This window comes from Saccoglossus kowalevskii, chromosome 6, assembly GCF_978046115.1.
Source record: "Saccoglossus kowalevskii chromosome 6, keSacKowa6.1, whole genome shotgun sequence".
NCBI lineage: Eukaryota > Metazoa > Hemichordata > Enteropneusta > Harrimaniidae > Saccoglossus > Saccoglossus kowalevskii.
In genome coordinates this window covers 735,798-759,645 of record NC_140646.1, presented here as the reverse complement: position 1 = coordinate 759,645, position 23,848 = coordinate 735,798, and the positions used below count along the sequence as shown (strand labels likewise).

At 49.7% G+C, this 23,848-nt stretch overlaps 1 protein-coding gene and 1 long non-coding RNA gene across 3 annotated transcripts in view; one reads left to right on the top strand and one right to left on the bottom strand.

Annotated features, from left to right (window-relative positions):
• Window positions 1–23,848, top strand: part of LOC146741308 (uncharacterized) — a 109,037-nt gene that overhangs the window by 5,595 nt on the left and 79,594 nt on the right. The gene's annotated exons all lie outside the window — the stretch shown is intronic.
• LOC102806748 (cubilin-like) overlaps window positions 765–23,848 on the bottom strand; it is a 43,173-nt gene continuing 20,089 nt past the window's right edge. For both annotated transcript variants that reach the window (XM_085500721.1, XM_006816805.3), the window contains 4 exons: window positions 2,843–3,049; window positions 2,382–2,519; window positions 1,828–1,995; window positions 765–1,517 (listed from right to left, as the gene is read on the bottom strand). In XM_085500721.1, coding sequence (XP_085356847.1) covers window positions 1,345–1,517; window positions 1,828–1,995; window positions 2,382–2,519; window positions 2,843–3,049 — 686 coding nt within the window. In that variant the 3' untranslated portion in view covers window positions 765–1,344. The remainder of the gene's footprint in view (window positions 1,518–1,827; window positions 1,996–2,381; window positions 2,520–2,842; window positions 3,050–23,848) is intronic.

The window sequence follows — 23,848 nt, the reverse complement described above, 5'->3', positions numbered from 1 at the left end:
CTTGGATTTGAAGGTCACCGCAATAACTGTTTTCGAGCACACCAACAAATTATGGTATATCATACCATGGAGGGGCAAATAAACATAGTGAACTTAGTTTGTAGGCCGGGTACAATGAGAGTGCCTATTATGTGGTATCAGACCTTCGCTTATACGTAATTTGCATTGTTTATCTAAATGCAAATTTGTATTCGGCTTGGAACTTGTAGTGGTTTGGTCCTATCTCGAATGGAAATACATAACTTGGAAACAGTTCCGGGTAAAAGTTCGGGGGAAGGATTGTCACTTTATCTGCACATGTTGTTTGCACTGTTTTTATGCAATTAGTTACGTGTTCCATGCGATATGGGCGTATAGGGTCGTATATTGTTATATGATATGAACCTTAATTTTGTTTCAAAGTTCAACAAAACTCATTTCCAATTTGATATTTTTTCTCAAAATACTCTGTAAATTATGGATATTCCAAAAAAATGTACGCACTACCGGGAATATGATGCATACATGCTGACAAAGACTAAAAAATACATAAACATGAATTCGAACACTAGATCGTCACTGGACGTGTAAGTTTCTACACGACGAGCAAACTCAGAGAGCACATTTACTGCTACACCAACTTAGTATGAGAGCCACGCATGCGCACTTCGTCTATATGTTATATTCATGCGGAACGCTGCTACTACGTCAATACAATTTCACTGTTCGTGGGTCATATTTCCGGTAAAGAAATACGTGTTTTTAATTATTTAAAACAAACAAACTTATAATTATATATTTTTTTTATTTTATACGCAAAATCATTGAACAATTTCGATAACATTATTATACATATAAAAACAGTACATCAATCAGTGTATTCCTGTCAACTGAATACACAAGTCCTGTCAATAATTCTCGGGCTAGATAGGACAGCAAAGTGGAGAAATAAACATCCCATGTCCGATTTTATGACTTTTAATTTACAGCGCATCGTACTATGGAAACGTAGGCACTTTCAATTGTTTTGTAGACTTACATACAGAGACTCTTTTTTTTTTTTTTTTTTTTTTTTGATGTGTTAGGCTGGTTACCACGAAACTAAATGTCATCGCGGTAATTCTGTTTTCGCAGAAACCCGACTTTCGCCATTTACAAATTCACGTACTATTTTAATTTTGAAAACCACCAGAAACAAACAAGAAACTGTATGCAAGTTTATTGTTTTTAGAACGTTTGCACCCATCGGAAGTATTTAGCTACAGACGCCATATTTAAATGGCTGCGTACTGATATTTGGAAGCATTACAGCGGCATACTGTACAATCTCATCTACAACTCGTCGGAGAGATGGCGCCATACAAACTACAGTCTTTCTAACTCTTCCTCCGTACAACCGGTGTTACGTAATACCTTATTCCGACTCTTCTTCAACCTCCGGCCATGCATCCAGCGAGTCACAACGGCAGCAACGATGACCACTTGTAGTAAGCCGATGACAACACCCAACATGGCCCTCGCTGACAATCCTCCTGATTCTGTAAGGATACGACATACCGAGATGAGAAACTAGACAATACCATCCATTAAGACGAGATCTTATAACGTGATTTATCACCCAATAGGTGCTTTGATTGTATCTGGGTCATGGTTCTCAAGATGACGGGAAATTACAACACATTTTAAGTCATAGGCTCACAATCCTTCTATATAGGCAGTACATCGGTTTATTTTTTGTGAGTACATCACTTCTCGAAACAAGAAGTCGGTTTGTGAGTTTATATCGCCCTCTACAGTCGTTTTAATTATGTCTACTATGAAGTCACCCCAGGCGGCGCTGTTACTTACTGGAATTGGATTGGGCTGAACAGGAAAACTCATCTGTGCCATTGATACAATGCACTTTTCCGTCACATATTTTATTTTTATGTATACATCTAGCAGAATCTCCGACGTATTCACCGCAGTAATGTTCATCCGGATTGCATAGCACCTCTGGCAATGGAATCTTAAAACCTGTTGGAACAAATTATGAATAGTACCTTGTATACACATTTGCTCAATCCGCGTAGGATACATGGGTCATGGGTCATGCAGTGTGAGTCTCACGGAATACTAAACCAATCGAGAATTTCAAATCGTGCCTTACTTTGAGTTTAATATTTCAATGTCTCTTTCCCGGTGTGTTATAATGAATTATGAGTTTCAGTCTGTCGAGTAGTCGATTTGGGACTCAGTGGTGGCGATCATGTGAGACGCCCTCCCTTTTAAATTGCTCTATCGAGCACTTTGTCCACACTGCCGTCAGATTCATTTCACCCATCAATTGAAAGCGTGTTTGTCGATGTATACTGATTATATTTTGCATATTTACGTGTTTACTTGGATGACGTTACACGTACCTGGCAAGCAGTCTTTTTCATCGTCATAGTTACCACAGTGGTCAACGCCGTCACACGCCAGGAATCCTGGGATACAACGGTACATTCCTTTGCAATAGAAGTCGTCGACATGGCATGGTGAGGTGTTCTGATCTGTCACTAAACAAAGCATAATCACGTGACATTAGACACTGTTCACTTTTACTATGGACTCAGACGCGTACATTATTGGCCTATGGACTACACAATGGAAAATGTTTTTGCTACCATTGTGAATAAATCGACTGCTTTGTGGCCGCAAGCATCACTATTAACCTTACAACCACAACACTTAAAGAGCGGTGGTCGTCGTTTGTTTGTTTGTTTGTTTGTTTGTGTAGTCGTTCGTCATTTATATCTTACAGTTTATACCACGCTCGGGTGATTGAGAAATCTTTCAAACTATATGTAATATTAATATGTTATCAACTTGGCATGATTACCTTGCGACGGATAATACTGTGTGAAAATAATCTTAAATCCCCGATAATCGTAATTGTCATGTGACGTCGTATGGAATGTCAATGAAATCGACGAATCTGTGCTGACATGCGCTCTTGGGTCTTCATTCTGACAAATCACTCTCTCAAAAAGACTGGCTGCGACGGAAGACACTGCTATACGTTCGGATGGCGAAGAACACACGTGACCTATAAAGATATACGCTATTAAGTACGTTGTACATTTCTGGAATGTATCACGTGACAGCAATCGACGCTAACGTTACACCTTATATTAGTTGTTCCGATGAATCTAATACAACTTTTATTTCTAAATTGCGCCCTCTAGTTACAAAGTGCTTCTATATATTGTAGCTGCAAGCAGTTATCAGGGTGTTTCTATCAGATATGGTATAACAATTATGAATATATAAATGTATATGATGACTTGATTTTTCGATCCTATATCTTGTCTGACACCACAATTATAGTACTAGTTGCATGTCCCAATCTGCAACTATACTCAAGATATGAAAGTTATGCATATTATCAAAGTCATATTACCATCTATAGTCAAACAATGCATTAGTCATATCTCTCGACCAATGCCTTCGTTATAGCACTGGTCGCATGGCCTTATTTGCATCGGTGCTTAATACATTATAGTTATGCATATTAATTAGGTCACATAACAACACATGGTCATCTGATATATTTGATATATCTCTTATCAGATTCATTGACACAAGTCAAGCGCCCTAAAACACGCCCTGTTTCCGAATGACTGAATGCGACTCCACTGTCTGCATAGACAGACACGGCAGCTATATGGACTCCACTGTCTGCATAGACAGACACGGCAGCTATATGCGACTCCACTGTCTGCATAGACAGACACGGCAGCTATATGCGACTCCACTGCCTGCATAAACAGACACGGCAGCTATATGGACTCCACTGTCTGCATAGACAGACACGGCAGCTATATGCGACTCCACTGTCTGCATAGATAGACACGGCAGCTATATGCAACTCCACTGTCTGCACAGACAGACACGGCAGCTATATGCAACTCCACTGTCTGCATAGACAGACACGGCGGCTATATGCGACTCCACTGTCTGCATAGACAGACACGGCAGCTATATGCGACTCCACTGTCTGCATAAACAGACACGGCAGCTATATGGACTCCACTGTCTGCATAGACAGACAGGGCAGTTATAAGCAACTCCACTGTCTCCATAGACAGACACGGCAGCTATATGCGACTCCACTGTCTGCATAGACAGACAGGGCAGCTATATGCGACTCCACTGTCTGCATAAACAGACTCGGCAGCTATATGGACTCCAGTGTCTGCATAGACAGACACGGCAGCTATATGCGACTCCACTGTCTGCATAGACAAACACGGCAGCTATATGCGACTCCACTGTCTGCATAAACAGACTCGGCAGCTATATGGACTCCACTGTCTGCATAGACAGACAGGGCAGCTATAAGCAACTCCACTGTCTCCATAGACAGACACGGCAGCTATATGCGACTCCACTGTCTGCATAGACAGACACGGCAGCTTTATGCGACTCCACTGTCTCCATAGACAGACACGGCAGCTATATGCGACTCCACTGTCTGCATAGACAGACACGGCAGCTATATGCGACTCCCCTGTCTCCATAGACAAACACAGCAGCTATATGCGACTCCACTGTCTGCATAGACCGACACGGTAGCTATATGCGACTCCACTGTCTCCATAGACAGACACGGCAGCTATATGGACTCCAGTGTCTCCATAGACAGACACGGCAGCTATATGCGACTCCACTGTCTCCATAGACAGACACGGCAGCTATATGCGACTCCACTGTCTCCATAGACAGACACGGCAGCTATATGCGACTCCACTGTCTCCATAGACAGACACGGCAGCTATATGCGACTCAACTGTCTCCATAGACAGACACGGCAGCTATATGGACTCCAGTGTCTCCATAGACAGACACGGCAGCTATATGCGACTCCACTGTCTCCATAGACAGACACGGCAGCTATATGCGACTCCACTGTCTCCATAGACAGACACGGCAGCTATATGCGACTCCACTGTCTGCATAGACAGACACGGCGGCTATATGCGACTCCACTGTCTGCATAGACAGACACGGCAGCTATATGCGACTCCACTGTCTGCATAAACAGACACGGCAGCTATATGGACTCCACTGTCTGCATAGACAGACAGGGCAGTTATAAGCAACTCCACTGTCTCCATAGACAGACACGGCAGCTATATGCGACTCCACTGTCTGCATAGACAGACAGGGCAGCTATATGCGACTCCACTGTCTGCATAAACAGACTCGGCAGCTATATGGACTCCAGTGTCTGCATAGACAGACACGGCAGCTATATGCGACTCCACTGTCTGCATAGACAAACACGGCAGCTATATGCGACTCCACTGTCTGCATAAACAGACTCGGCAGCTATATGGACTCCACTGTCTGCATAGACAGACAGGGCAGCTATAAGCAACTCCACTGTCTCCATAGACAGACACGGCAGCTATATGCGACTCCACTGTCTGCATAGACAGACACGGCAGCTTTATGCGACTCCACTGTCTCCATAGACAGACACGGCAGCTATATGCGACTCCACTGTCTGCATAGACAAACACGGCAGCTATATGCGACTCCCCTGTCTCCATAGACAAACACAGCAGCTATATGCGACACCACTGTCTGCATAGACAGACACGGCAGCTATATGCGACTCCACTGTCTGCATAGACCGACACGGTAGCTATATGCGACTCCACTGTCTCCATAGACAGACACGGCAGCTATATGGACTCCAGTGTCTCCATAGACAGACACGGCAGCTATATGCGACTCCACTGTCTCCATAGACAGACACGGCAGCTATATGCGACTCCACTGTCTCCATAGACAGACACGGCAGCTATATGCGACTCCACTGTCTCCATAGACAGACACGGCAGCTATATGCGACTCAACTGTCTCCATAGACAGACACGGCAGCTATATGGACTCCAGTGTCTCCATAGACAGACACGGCAGCTATATGCGACTCCACTGTCTCCATAGACAGACACGGCAGCAATATGCGACTCCACTGTCTCCATAGACAGACATGGCAGCTATATGCGACTCAACTGTCTGCATAGACAGACACGGCGGCTATATGCGACTCCACTGTCTGCATAGACAGACAAGGCAGCTATATGCGACTCCACTGTCTGCATAGACAGACACAGCAGCTATATGCGACTCCACTGTCTGCATAAACAGACACGACAGCTATATGGACTCCACTGTCTGCATAGACAGACAGGGCAGCTATATGCGACTCCACTGTCTCCATAGACAGACACGGCAGCTATATGCGACTCCACTGTCTGCATAGACAGACACGGCAGCTATATGCGACTCCACTGTCTGCATAGACAGACAAGGCAGCTATATGCGACTCCACTGTCTGCATAGACAGACACAGCAGCTATATGCGACTCCACTGTCTGCATAAACAGACACGACAGCTATATGGACTCCACTGTCTGCATAGACAGACAGGGCAGCTATAAGCAACTCCACTGTCTCCATAGACAGACACGGCAGCTATATGCGACTCCACTGTCTGCATAGACAGGCACGGCAGCTATATGCGACTCCACTGTCTGCATAGACAGACACGGCAGCTTTATGCGACTCCACGGTCTTCATAGACAGACACGGCAGCTAAATGCGACTCCACTGTCTGCATAGACACACACGGCAGCTATATGCGACTCCACTGTCTCCATAGACAGACACGGCAGCTATATGCGACTCCACTGTCTGCATAGACAGACACGGCAGCTATATGCGACTCCACTGTCTGCATAGACAGACACGGTAGCTATATGCGACTCCACTGTCTGCATAGACCGACATGGTAGCTATATGCGACTCCACTGTCTCCATAGACAGACACGGCAGCTATATGCGACTCCACTGTCTCCATAGACAGACATGGCAGCTATATGCGAGTCCACTGTCTCCATAGACAGACACGGCAGCTATATGGACTCCAGTGTCTCCATAGACAGACACGGCAGCTATATGCGACTCCACTGTCTCCATAGACAGACACGGCAGCTATATGCGACTCCACTGTCTCCATAGACAGACACGGCGGCTATATGCGACTCCACTGTCTGCATAAACAGACACGGCAGCTATATGCGACTCCACTGTCTCCATAGACAGACACGGCAGCTATATGCGACTCCACTGTCTCCATAGACAGACACGGCAGCTATATGCGACTCCACTGTCTGCATAGACAGACACGGCAGCTATATGCGACTCCACTGTATGCATAAACAGACACGGCAGCTATATGGACTCCACTGTCTGCATAGACAGACAGGGCAGCTATAAGCAACTCCACTGTCTCCATAGACAGACACGGCAGCTATATGCGACTCCACTGTCTGTATAGACAGGCACGGCAGCTATATGCGACTCCACTGTCTGCATAGACAGACACGGCAGCTTTATGCGACTCCACGGTCTTCATAGACAGACACGGCAGCTAAATGCGACTCCACTGTCTGCATAGACAGACACGGCAGCTATATGCGACTCCACTGTCTGCATAGACAGACACGGCAGCTATATGCGACTCCACAGTCTGCATAGACAGACACGGTAGCTATATGCGACTCCACTGTCTCCATAGACAGACACGGCAGCTATATGGACTCCAGTGTCTCCATAGACAGACACGGCAGCTATATGCGACTCCACTGTCTCCATAGACAGACACGGCAGCTATATGCGACTCCACTGTCTCCATAGACAGACACGGCAGCTATATGCGACTCCACTGTCTCCATAGACAGACACGGCAGCTATATGCGACTCAACTGTCTCCATAGACAGACACGGCAGCTATATGGACTCCAGTGTCTCCATAGACAGACACGGCAGCTATATGCGACTCCACTGTCTCCATAGACAGACACGGCAGCTATATGCGACTCCACTGTCTCCATAGACAGACATGGCAGCTATATGCGACTCAACTGTCTGCATAGACAGACACGGCGGCTATATGCGACTCCACTGTCTGCATAGACAGACAAGGCAGCTATATGCGACTCCACTGTCTGCATAGACAGACACAGCAGCTATATGCGACTCCACTGTCTGCATAAACAGACACGACAGCTATATGGACTCCACTGTCTGCATAGACAGACAGGGCAGCTATATGCGACTCCACTGTCTCCATAGACAGACACGGCAGCTATATGCGACTCCACTGTCTGCATAGACAGACACGGCAGCTATATGCGACTCCACTGTCTGCATAGACAGACAAGGCAGCTATATGCGACTCCACTGTCTGCATAGACAGACAGGGCAGCTATAAGCAACTCCACTGTCTCCATAGACAGACAGGGCAGCTATATGCGACTCCACTGTCTCCATAGACAGACACGGCAGCTATATGCGACTCCACTGTCTGCATAGACAGACACAGCAGCTATATGCGACTCCACTGTCTGCATAAACAGACACGACAGCTATATGGACTCCACTGTCTGCATAGACAGACAGGGCAGCTATAAGCAACTCCACTGTCTCCATAGACAGACACGGCAGCTATATGCGACTCCACTGTCTGCATAGACAGGCACGGCAGCTATATGCGACTCCACTGTCTGCATAGACAGACACGGCAGCTTTATGCGACTCCACGGTCTTCATAGACAGACACGGCAGCTAAATGCGACTCCACTGTCTGCATAGACACACACGGCAGCTATATGCGACTCCACTGTCTCCATAGACAGACACGGCAGCTATATGCGACTCCACTGTCTGCATAGACAGACACGGCAGCTATATGCGACTCCACTGTCTGCATAGACAGACACGGTAGCTATATGCGACTCCACTGTCTGCATAGACCGACATGGTAGCTATATGCGACTCCACTGTCTCCATAGACAGACACGGCAGCTATATGCGACTCCACTGTCTCCATAGACAGACATGGCAGCTATATGCGAGTCCACTGTCTCCATAGACAGACACGGCAGCTATATGGACTCCAGTGTCTCCATAGACAGACACGGCAGCTATATGCGACTCCACTGTCTCCATAGACAGACACGGCAGCTATATGCGACTCCACTGTCTCCATAGACAGACACGGCGGCTATATGCGACTCCACTGTCTGCATAAACAGACACGGCAGCTATATGCGACTCCACTGTCTCCATAGACAGACACGGCAGCTATATGCGACTCCACTGTCTCCATAGACAGACACGGCAGCTATATGCGACTCCACTGTCTGCATAGACAGACACGGCAGCTATATGCGACTCCACTGTATGCATAAACAGACACGGCAGCTATATGGACTCCACTGTCTGCATAGACAGACAGGGCAGCTATAAGCAACTCCACTGTCTCCATAGACAGACACGGCAGCTATATGCGACTCCACTGTCTGTATAGACAGGCACGGCAGCTATATGCGACTCCACTGTCTGCATAGACAGACACGGCAGCTTTATGCGACTCCACGGTCTTCATAGACAGACACGGCAGCTAAATGCGACTCCACTGTCTGCATAGACAGACACGGCAGCTATATGCGACTCCACTGTCTGCATAGACAGACACGGCAGCTATATGCGACTCCACAGTCTGCATAGACAGACACGGTAGCTATATGCGACTCCACTGTCTCCATAGACAGACACGGCAGCTATATGGACTCCAGTGTCTCCATAGACAGACACGGCAGCTATATGCGACTCCACTGTCTCCATAGACAGACACGGCAGCTATATGCGACTCCACTGTCTCCATAGACAGACACGGCAGCTATATGCGACTCCACTGTCTCCATAGACAGACACGGCAGCTATATGCGACTCAACTGTCTCCATAGACAGACACGGCAGCTATATGGACTCCAGTGTCTCCATAGACAGACACGGCAGCTATATGCGACTCCACTGTCTCCATAGACAGACACGGCAGCTATATGCGACTCCACTGTCTCCATAGACAGACATGGCAGCTATATGCGACTCAACTGTCTGCATAGACAGACACGGCGGCTATATGCGACTCCACTGTCTGCATAGACAGACAAGGCAGCTATATGCGACTCCACTGTCTGCATAGACAGACACAGCAGCTATATGCGACTCCACTGTCTGCATAAACAGACACGACAGCTATATGGACTCCACTGTCTGCATAGACAGACAGGGCAGCTATATGCGACTCCACTGTCTCCATAGACAGACACGGCAGCTATATGCGACTCCACTGTCTGCATAGACAGACACGGCAGCTATATGCGACTCCACTGTCTGCATAGACAGACAAGGCAGCTATATGCGACTCCACTGTCTGCATAGACAGACACAGCAGCTATATGCGACTCCACTGTCTGCATAAACAGACACGACAGCTATATGGACTCCACTGTCTGCATAGACAGACAGGGCAGCTATAAGCAACTCCACTGTCTCCATAGACAGACACGGCAGCTATATGCGACTCCACTGTCTGCATAGACAGGCACGGCAGCTATATGCGACTCCACTGTCTGCATAGACAGACACGGCAGCTTTATGCGACTCCACGGTCTTCATAGACAGACACGGCAGCTAAATGCGACTCCACTGTCTGCATAGACACACACGGCAGCTATATGCGACTCCACTGTCTCCATAGACAGACACGGCAGCTATATGCGACTCCACTGTCTGCATAGACAGACACGGCAGCTATATGCGACTCCACTGTCTGCATAGACAGACACGGTAGCTATATGCGACTCCACTGTCTGCATAGACCGACATGGTAGCTATATGCGACTCCACTGTCTCCATAGACAGACACGGCAGCTATATGCGACTCCACTGTCTCCATAGACAGACATGGCAGCTATATGCGAGTCCACTGTCTCCATAGACAGACACGGCAGCTATATGGACTCCAGTGTCTCCATAGACAGACACGGCAGCTATATGCGACTCCACTGTCTCCATAGACAGACACGGCAGCTATATGCGACTCCACTGTCTCCATAGACAGACACGGCGGCTATATGCGACTCCACTGTCTGCATAAACAGACACGGCAGCTATATGCGACTCCACTGTCTCCATAGACAGACACGGCAGCTATATGCGACTCCACTGTCTCCATAGACAGACACGGCAGCTATATGCGACTCCACTGTCTGCATAGACAGACACGGCAGCTATATGCGACTCCACTGTATGCATAAACAGACACGGCAGCTATATGGACTCCACTGTCTGCATAGACAGACAGGGCAGCTATAAGCAACTCCACTGTCTCCATAGACAGACACGGCAGCTATATGCGACTCCACTGTCTGTATAGACAGGCACGGCAGCTATATGCGACTCCACTGTCTGCATAGACAGACACGGCAGCTTTATGCGACTCCACGGTCTTCATAGACAGACACGGCAGCTAAATGCGACTCCACTGTCTGCATAGACAGACACGGCAGCTATATGCGACTCCACTGTCTGCATAGACAGACACGGCAGCTATATGCGACTCCACTGTCTGCATAGACAGACACGGCAGCTATATGCGACTCCACTGTCTGCTTAGACCGACACGGCAGGTATATGCGACTCCACTGTCTCCATAGACAGACACGGCAGCTATATGCGACTCCACTGTTTCCATAGACAGACATGGCAGCTATATGCGACTCCACTGTCTCCATAGACAGACACGGCAGCTATATGGACTCCAGTGTCTCCATAGACAGACACGGCAGCTATATGCGACTCCACTGTCTCCATAGACAGACACGGCAGCTATATGCGACTCAACTGTCTGCATAGACAGACACGGCGGCTATATGCGACTCCACTGTCTGCATAGACAGACAGGGCAGCTATATGCGACTCCACTGTCTCCATAGACAGACACGGCAGCTATATGCGACTCCACTGTCTGCATAGACAGACACGGCAGCTATATGCGACTCCACTGTCTGCATAGACAGACACGGCAGCTATATGCGACTCCACTGTCTGCATAGACAGACACGGTAGCTATATGCGACTCCACTGTCTGCATAGACCGACATGGTAGCTATATGCGACTCCACTGTCTCCATAGACAGACACGGCAGCTATATGCGACTCCACTGTCTCCATAGACAGACATGGCAGCTATATGCGAGTCCACTGTCTCCATAGACAGACACGGCAGCTATATGGACTCCAGTGTCTCCATAGACAGACACGGCAGCTATATGCGACTCCACTGTCTCCATAGACAGACACGGCAGCTATATGCGACTCCACTGTCTCCATAGACAGACACGGCGGCTATATGCGACTCCACTGTCTGCATAAACAGACACGGCAGCTATATGCGACTCCACTGTCTCCATAGACAGACACGGCAGCTATATGCGACTCCACTGTCTCCATAGACAGACACGGCAGCTATATGCGACTCCACTGTCTGCATAGACAGACACGGCAGCTATATGCGACTCCACTGTATGCATAAACAGACACGGCAGCTATATGGACTCCACTGTCTGCATAGACAGACAGGGCAGCTATAAGCAACTCCACTGTCTCCATAGACAGACACGGCAGCTATATGCGACTCCACTGTCTGTATAGACAGGCACGGCAGCTATATGCGACTCCACTGTCTGCATAGACAGACACGGCAGCTTTATGCGACTCCACGGTCTTCATAGACAGACACGGCAGCTAAATGCGACTCCACTGTCTGCATAGACAGACACGGCAGCTATATGCGACTCCACTGTCTGCATAGACAGACACGGCAGCTATATGCGACTCCACTGTCTGCATAGACAGACACGGCAGCTATATGCGACTCCACTGTCTGCTTAGACCGACACGGCAGGTATATGCGACTCCACTGTCTCCATAGACAGACACGGCAGCTATATGCGACTCCACTGTTTCCATAGACAGACATGGCAGCTATATGCGACTCCACTGTCTCCATAGACAGACACGGCAGCTATATGGACTCCAGTGTCTCCATAGACAGACACGGCAGCTATATGCGACTCCACTGTCTCCATAGACAGACACGGCAGCTATATGCGACTCAACTGTCTGCATAGACAGACACGGCGGCTATATGCGACTCCACTGTCTGCATAGACAGACAGGGCAGCTATATGCGACTCCACTGTCTCCATAGACAGACACGGCAGCTATATGCGACTCCACTGTCTGCATAGACAGACACGGCAGCTATATGCGACTCCACTGTCTGCATGGACAGACACGGCAGCTATATGCGACTCCACTGTCTGCATAGACAGACACGGCAGCTATATGCGACTCCACTGTCTGCATAAACAGACACGGCAGCTATATGGACTCCACTGTCTGCATAGACAGACAGGGCAGCTATAAGCAACTCCACTGTCTCCATAGACAGACACGGCAGCTATATGCGACTCCACTGTCTGCATAGACAGGCACGGCAGCTATATGCGACTCCACTGTCTGCATAGACAGACACGGCAGCTTTATGCGACTCCACGGTCTTCATAGACAGACACGGCAGCTAAATGCGACTCCACTGTCTGCATAGACAGACACGGCAGCTATATGCGACTCCACTGTCTCCATAGACAGACACGGCAGCTATATGCGACTCCACTGTCTGCATAGACAGACACGGCAGCTATATGCGACTCCACTGTCTGCATAGACCGACACGGCAGGTATATGCGACTCCACTGTCTCCATAGACAGACACGGCAGCTATATGCGACTCCACTGTCTCCATAGACAGACACGGCAGCTATATGCGACTCCACTGTCTCCATAGACAGACACGGCAGCTATATGGACTCCAGTGTCTCCATAGACAGACACGGCAGCTATATGCGACTCCACTGTCTGCATAGACAGACACGGCAGCTATATGCGATTCCACTGTCTGCATAAACAGACACGGCAGCTAAATGGACTCCACTGTCTGCATAGACAGACACGGCAGCTATATGCGACTCCACTGTCTGCATAAACAGACACGGCAGCTATATGGACTCCACTGTCTGCATAGACAGACAGGGCAGCTATAAGCAACTCCACTGTCTCCATAGACAGACACGGCAGCTATATGCGACTCCACTGTCTGCATAGACAGGCACGGCAGCTATATGCGACTCCACTGTCTGCATAGACAGACACGGCAGCTTTATGCAACTCCACGGTCTTCATAGACAGACACGGCAGCTAAATGCGACTCCACTGTCTGCATAGACAGACACGGCAGCTATATGCGACTCCACTGTCTCCATAGACAGACACGGCAGCTATATGCGACTCCACTGTCTGCATAGACAGACACGGCAGCTATATGCGACTCCACTCTGCATAGACCGACACGGCAGCTATATGCGACTCCACTGTCTCCATAGACAGACACGGCAGCTATATGCGACTCCACTGTCTCCATAGACAGACACGGCAGCTATATGGACTCCAGTGTCTCCATAGACAGACACGGCAGCTATATGCGACTCCACTGTCTCCATAGACAGACACGGCAGCTATATGCGACTCCACTGTCTCCATAGACAAACACGGCAGCTATGTGCGACTCCACTGTCTCCATAGACAGACACGGCAGCTATATGCGACTGCACTGTCTGCATAGACAGACACGGCAGCTATATGGACTCCACTGTCTGCATAGACAGACACGGCAGCTATAAGCGACTCCACTGTCTGCATAGACAGACACGGCAGCTATACGCGACTCCACTGTCTCCATAGACAGACACGGCAGCTATATGCGACTCAACTGTCTGCATAGACAGACATGGCAGCTATAAGCGACTCCACTGTCTGCATAGACAGACACGGCAGCTATATGCGACTCCACTGTCTCCATAGACAGACACGGCAGCTATATGCGATTCCACTGTCTGCATAGACAGACACGGCAGCTATATGTACTCCACTGTCTACATAGACAGACACGGCAGCTATATGCGACTCCACTGTCTGCATAGACATACACGGCAGCTATATGCGACTCCACTGTCTCCATAGACAGGCACGGCAGCTATATGCGATTCCACTGTCTGCATAGACAGTCACGGCAGCTATATGGACTCCACTGTCTACATAGACAGACACGGCAGCTATATGCGACTCCACTGTCTGCATAGACAGACACGGCAGCTATATGCGACTCCACTGTCTCCATAGACAGGCACGGCAGTTATATGCGATTCCACTGTCTGCATAGACAGACACGGCAGCTATATGGACTCCACTGTCTGCATAGACAAACACAGCAGCTATAAGCGATTCCACTGTCTGCATAGACAGACACGGCAGCTATATGCGACTCCACTGTCTCCATAGACAGACACGGCAGCTATATGCGACTCCACTGTCTCCCTAGACAGACACGGCAGCTATATGCGACTCCACTGTCTCCATAGACAGACACGGCAGCTATATGCGACTCCACTGTCTCCATAGACAGACACGGCAGCTATATGCGACTCCACTGTCTCCATAGACAGACACGGCAGCTATATGCGACTCCACTGTCTCCATAGACAGACACGGCAGCTATATGCGACTCCACTGTCTCCATAGACAGACACGGCAGCTATATGCGACTCCACTGTCTGCATAGATAGACACGGCAGCTATATGCGACTCAACTGTCTGCATAGACAGACACGGCAGCTATATGCGACTCCACTGTCTCCATAGACAGACACGGCAGCTATATGGACTCCACTGTCTGCATAGACAGACACGGCAGCTATATGCGACTCCACTGTCTCCATAGACAGACACGGCAGCTATATGCGACTCCACTGTCTCCATAGACAGACACGGCAGCTATATGCGACTCCACTATCTGCATAGACAGACAGGGCAGCTATATGCGACTCCACTGTCTGCATAGACAGACACGGCAGCTATATGGACTCCACTGTCTCCATAGACAGACACGGCAGCTATATGCGACTCCACTGTCTGCATAGACAGACACGGCAGCTATATGCGACTCCACTGTCTCCATAGACAGACACGGCAGCTATATGCGACTCCACTGTCTCCATAGACAGACACGGCAGCTATATGCGACTCCACTGTCTGCATAAACAGACACGGCAGCTATATGGACTCCACTGTCTCCATAGACAGACACGGCAGCTATATGCGACTCCACTGTCTCCATAGACAGACACGGCAGCTATATGCGACTCCACTGTCTCCATAGACAGACACGGCAGCTATATGCGACTCCACTATCTGCATAGACAGACAGGGCAGCTATATGCGACTCCACTGTCTGCATAGACAGACACGGCAGCTATATGGACTCCACTGTCTCCATAGACAGACACGGCAGCTATATGCGACTCCACTGTCTGCATAGACAGACACGGCAGATATATGCGACTCCACTGTCTGCATAGACAGACACGGCAGCTATATGCGACTCCACTGTATGCATAAACAGACACGGCAGCTATATGGACTCCACTGTCTGCATAGACAGACAGGGCAGCTATAAGCAACTCCACTGTCTCCATAGACAGACACGGCAGCTATATGCGACTCCACTGTCTGTATAGACAGGCACGGCAGCTATATGCGACTCCACTGTCTGCATAGACAGACACGGCAGCTTTATGCGACTCCACGGTCTTCATAGACAGACACGGCAGCTAAATGCGACTCCACTGTCTGCATAGACAGACACGGCAGCTATATGCGACTCCACTGTCTGCATAGACAGACACGGCAGCTATATGCGACTCCACTGTCTGCATAGACAGACACGGCAGCTATATGCGACTCCACTGTCTGCTTAGACCGACACGGCAGGTATATGCGACTCCACTGTCTCCATAGACAGACACGGCAGCTATATGCGACTCCACTGTTTCCATAGACAGACATGGCAGCTATATGCGACTCCACTGTCTCCATAGACAGACACGGCAGCTATATGGACTCCAGTGTCTCCATAGACAGACACGGCAGCTATATGCGACTCCACTGTCTCCATAGACAGACACAGCAGCTATATGCGACTCAACTGTCTGCATAGACAGACACGGCGGCTATATGCGACTCCACTGTCTGCATAGACAGACAGGGCAGCTATATGCGACTCCACTGTCTCCATAGACAGACACGGCAGCTATATGCGACTCCACTGTCTGCATAGACAGACACGGCAGCTATATGCGACTCCACTGTCTGCATAGACAGACACGGCAGCTATATGCGACTCCACTGTCTGCATAGACAGACACGGCAGCTATATGCGACTCCACTGTCTGCATAAACAGACACGGCAGCTATATGGACTCCACTGTCTGCATAGACAGACAGGGCAGCTATAAGCAACTCCACTGTCTCCATAGACAGACACGGCAGCTATATGCGACTCCACTGTCTGCATAGACAGGCACGGCAGCTATATGCGACTCCACTGTCTGCATAGACAGACACGGCAGCTTTATGCGACTCCACGGTCTTCATAGACAGACACGGCAGCTAAATGCGACTCCACTGTCTGCATAGACAGACACGGCAGCTATATGCGACTCCACTGTCTCCATAGACAGACACGGCAGCTATATGCGACTCCACTGTCTGCATAGACAGACACGGCAGCTATATGCGACTCCACTGTCTGCATAGACCGACACGGCAGGTATATGCGACTCCACTGTCTCCATAGACAGACACGGCAGCTATATGCGACTCCACTGTCTCCATAGACAGACACGGCAGCTATATGCGACTCCACTGTCTCCATAGACAGACACGGCAGCTATATGGACTCCAGTGTCTCCATAGACAGACACAGCAGCTATATGCGACTCCACTGTCTGCATAGACAGACACGGCAGCTATATGCGATTCCACTGTCTGCATAAACAGACACGGCAGCTAAATGGACTCCACTGTCTGCATAGACAGACACGGCAGCTATATGCGACTCCACTGTCTGCATAAACAGACACGGCAGCTATATGGACTCCACTGTCTGCATAGACAGACAGGGCAGCTATAAGCAACTCCACTGTCTCCATAGACAGACACGGCAGCTATATGCGACTCCACTGTCTGCATAGACAGGCACGGCAGCTATATGCGACTCCACTGTCTGCATAGACAGACACGGCAGCTTTATGCAACTCCACTGTCTTCATAGACAGACACGGCAGCTAAATGCGACTCCACTGTCTGCATAGACAGACACGGCAGCTATATGCGACTCCACTGTCTCCATAGACAGACACGGCAGCTATATGCGACTCCACTGTCTGCATAGACAGACACGGCAGCTATATGCGACTCCACTCTGCATAGACCGACACGGCAGGTATATGCGACTCCACTGTCTCCATAGACAGACACGGCAGCTATATGCGACTCCACTGTCTCCATAGACAGACACGGCAGCTATATGCGACTCCACTGTCTCCATAGACAGACACGGCAGCTATATGGACTCCAGTGTCTCCATAGACAGACACGGCAGCTATATGCGACTCCACTGTCTCCATAGACAGACACGGCAGCTATATGCGACTCCACTGTCTCCATAGACAAACACGGCAGCTATGTGCGACTCCACTGTCTCCATAGACAGACACGGCAGCTATATGCGACTGCACTGTCTGCATAGACAGACACGGCAGCTATATGGACTCCACTGTCTGCATAGACAGACACGGCAGCTATAAGCGACTCCACTGTCTGCATAGACAGACACGGCAGCTATACGCGACTCCACTGTCTCCATAGACAGACACGGCAGCTATATGCGACTCAACTGTCTGCATAGACAGACATGGCAGCTATAAGCGACTCCACTGTCTGCATAGACAGACACGGCAGCTATATGCGACTCCACTGTCTCCATAGACAGACACGGCAGCTATATGCGATTCCACTGTCTGCATAGACAGACACGGCAGCTATATGTACTCCACTGTCTACATAGACAGACACGGCAGCTATATGCGACTCCACTGTCTGCATAGACATACACGGCAGCTATATGCGACTCCACTGTCTCCATAGACAGGCACGGCAGCTATATGCGATTCCACTGTCTGCATAGACAGTCACGGCAGCTATATGGACTCCACTGTCTACATAGACAGACACGGCAGCTATATGCGACTCCACTGTCTGCATAGACAGACACGGCAGCTATATGCGACTCCACTGTCTCCATAGACAGGCACGGCAGTTATATGCGATTCCACTGTCTGCATAGACAGACACGGCAGCTATATGGACTCCACTGTCTGCATAGACAAACACAGCAGCTATAAGCGATTCCACTGTCTGCATAGACAGACACGGCAGCTATATGCGACTCCACTGTCTCCATAGACAGACACGGCAGCTATATGCGACTCCACTGTCTCCCTAGACAGACACGGCAGCTATATGCGACTCCACTGTCTCCATAGACAGACACGGCAGCTATATGCGACTCCACTGTCTCCATAGACAGACACGGCAGCTATATGCGACTCCACTGTCTCCATAGACAGACACGGCAGCTATATGCGACTCCACTGTCTCCATAGACAGACACGGCAGCTATATGCGACTCCACTGTCTCCATAGACAGACACGGCAGCTATATGGACTCCACTGTCTGCATAGACAAACACGGCAGCTATATGCGACTCCACTGTCTCCATAGACAGACACGGCAGCTATAGCGACTCCACTGTCTCCATAGACAGACACGGCAGCTATATGCGACTCCACTGTCTCCATAGACAGACACGGCAGCTATATGCGACTCCACTGTCTGCATAGATAGACACGGCAGCTATATGCGACTCAACTGTCTGCATAGACAGACACGGCAGCTATATGCGACTCCACTGTCTCCATAGACAGACACGGCAGCTATATGGACTCCACTGTCTGCATAGACAGACACGGCAGCTATATGCGACTCCACTGTCTCCATAGACAGACACGGCAGCTATATGCGACTCCACTGTCTCCATAGACAGACACGGCAGCTATATGCGACTCCACTATCTGCATAGACAGACAGGGCAGCTATATGCGACTCCACTGTCTGCATAGACAGACACGGCAGCTATATGGACTCCACTGTCTCCATAGACAGACACGGCAGCTATATGCGACTCCACTGTCTGCATAGACAGACACGGCAGCTATATGCGACTCCACTGTCTCCATAGACAGACACGGCAGCTATATGCGACTCCACTGTCTCCATAGACAGACACGGCAGCTATATGCGACTCCACTGTCTGCATAAACAGACACGGCAGCTATATGGACTCCACTGTCTCCATAGACAGACACGGCAGCTATATGCGACTCCACTGTCTCCATAGACAGACACGGCAGCTATATGCGACTCCACTGTCTCCATAGACAGACACGGCAGCTATATGCGACTCCACTATCTGCATAGACAGACAGGGCAGCTATATGCGACTCCACTGTCTGCATAGACAGACACGGCAGCTATATGGACTCCACTGTCTCCATAGACAGACACGGCAGCTATATGCGACTCCACTGTCTGCATAGACAGACACGGCAGCTATATGCGACTCCACTGTCTCCATAGACAGACACGGCAGCTATATGCGACTCCACTGTCTCCATAGACAGACACGGCAGCTATATGCGACTCCACTGTCTCCATAGACAGACACGGCAGCTATATGCGACTCCACTGTCTCCATAGACAGACACGGCAGCTATATGGACTCCACTGTCTCCATAGACAGACACGGCAGCTATATGCGACTCCACTGTCTCCATAGACAGACACGGCAGCTATATGGACTCCACTGTCTCCATAGACAGACACGGCAGCTATATGCGACTCCACTGTCTCCATAGACAGACACGGCAGCTATATGCGACTCCACTGTCTCCATAGACAGACACGGCAGCTATATGGACTCCACTGTCTCCATAGACAGACACGGCAGCTATATGGACTCCACTGTCTCCATAGACAGACACGGCAGCTATATGCGACTCCACTGTCTGCATAGACAGACACGGCAGCTATATGCGACTCCACTGTCTGCATAGACAGACACGGCAGCTATATGCGACTCCACTGTCTCCATAGACAGACACGGCAGCTATATGCGACTCCACTGTCTCCATAGACAGACAGGGCAGCTATATGCGACTCCACTGTCTCCATAGACAGACACGGCAGCTATATGCGACTCCACTGTCTGCATAGACAGACACGGCAGCTATATGCGACTCCACTGTCTCCATAGACAGACACGGCAGCTATATGCGACTCCACTGTCTGCATAGACAGACACGGCAGATATATGCGACTCCACTGTCTGCATAGACAGACACGGCAGCTATATGCGACTCCACTGTCTCCATAGACAGACACGGCAGCTATATGCGACTCCACTGTCTGCATAGACAGACACGGCAGCTATATGCGACTCCACTGTCTGCATAGACAGACACGGAAGCTATATGCGACTCCACTGTCTGCATAGACAGACACGGCAGCTATATGCGACTCCACTGTCTGCATAGACAGACACGGCAGCTATATGCGACTCCACTGTCTGCATAGACAAACACGGCAGCTATATGCGACTCCACTGTCTCCATAGACAGACACGGCAGCTATATGCGACTCCACTGTCTGCATAGACAGACACGGCAGCTATATGCGACTCCACTGTCTGGATAGACAGACACGGCAGCTATATGCGACTCCACTGTCTGCATAGACAGACACGGCAGCTATATGCGACTCCACTGTCTCCATAGACAGACACGGCAGCTATATGCGACTCCACTGTCTGCATAGACAGACACGGCAGCTATATGCGACTCCACTGTCTGCATAGACAGACACGGCAGCTATATGCGACTCCACTGTCTCCATAGACAGACACGGCAGCTATATGCGACTCCACTGTCTCCATAGACAGACACGGCAGCTATATGCGACTCCACTGTCTCCATAGACAGACACGGCAGCTATATGCGACTCCACTGTCTCCATAGACAGACACGGCAGCTATATGCGACTCCACTGTCTCCATAGACAGACACGGCAGCTATATGCGACTCCACTGTCTCCATAGACAGACACGGCAGCTATATGGACTCCACTGTCTGCATAGACAGACACGGCAGCTATATGCGACTCCACTGTCTGCATAGACAGACACGGCAGTTATATGCGACTCCACTGTCTCCATAGACAGACACGGCAGCTATATGCGACTCCACTGTCTCCATAGACAGACACGGCAGCTATATGCGACTCCACTGTCTCCATAGACAGACACGGCAGCTATATGCGACTCCACTGTCTCCATAGACAGACACGGCAGCTATATGCGAATCCACTGTCTCCATAGACAGACACGGCAGCTATATGCGACTCCACTGTCTCCATAGACAGACACGGCAGCTATATGGACTCCACTGTCTGCATAGACAGACACGGCAGCTATATGCGACTCCACTGTCTGCATAGACAGACACGGCAGTTATATGCGACTCCACTGTCTCCATAGACAGACACGGCAGCTATATGCGACTCCACTGTCTCCATAGACAGACACGGCAGCTATATGCGACTCCACTGTCTCCATAGACAGACACGGCAGCTATATGCGACTCCACTGTCTCCATAGACAGACACGGCAGCTATATGGACTCCACTGTCTCCATAGACAGACACGGCAGCTATATGGACTCCACTGTCTCCATAGATAGACACGGCAGCTATATGGACTCCACTGTCTCCATAGACAGACACGGCAGCTATATGCGACTCCACTGTCTCCATAGACAGACACGGCAGCTATATGCGACTCCACTGTCTCCATAGACAGACACGGCAGCTATATGCGACTCCACTGTCTCCATAGACAGACACGGCAGCTATATGCGACTCCACTGTCTCCATAGACAGACACGGCAGCTATATGCGACTCCACTGTCTCCATAGACAGACACGGCAGCTATATGCGACTCCACTGTCTCCATAGACAGACACGGCAGCTATATGCGACTCCACTGTCTCCATAGACAGACACGGCAGCTATATGCGACTCCACTGTCTCCATAGACAGACACGGCGGCTATATGGACTCCACTGTCTCCATAGACAGACACGGCAGCTATATGCGACTCCACTGTCTCCATAGACAGACACGGCAGCTATATGCGACTCCACTGTCTCCATAGACAGACACGGCGGCTATATGCGACTCCACTGTCTCCATAGACAGACACGGCAGCTATATGCGACTCCACTGTCTCCATAGACAGACACGGCAGCTATATGCGACTCCACTGTCTGCATAGACAGGCACGGCAGCTATATGCGACTCCACTGTCTCCATAGACAGACACGGCAGCTATATGCGACTCCACTGTCTGCATAGACAGACACGGCAGCTATATGCGACTCCACTGTCTGCATAGACCGACACGGTAGCTATATGCGACTCCACTGTCTGCATAGACAGACACGGCAGCTATATGCGACTCCACTGTCTCCATAGACAGACACGGCAGCTATATGCGACTCCACTGTCTCCATAGACAGACACGGCAGCTATATGCGACTCCACTGTCTCCATAGACAGACACGGCAGCTATATGCGACTCCACTGTCTGCATAGACAGGCACGGCAGCTATATGCGACTCCACTGTCTCCATAGACAGACACGGCAGCTATATGCGACTCCACTGTCTGCATAGACAGACACGGCAGCTATATGCGACTCCACTGTCTGCATAGACCGACACGGTAGCTATATGCGACTCCACTGTCTGCATAGACAGACACGGCAGCTATATGCGACTCCACTGTCT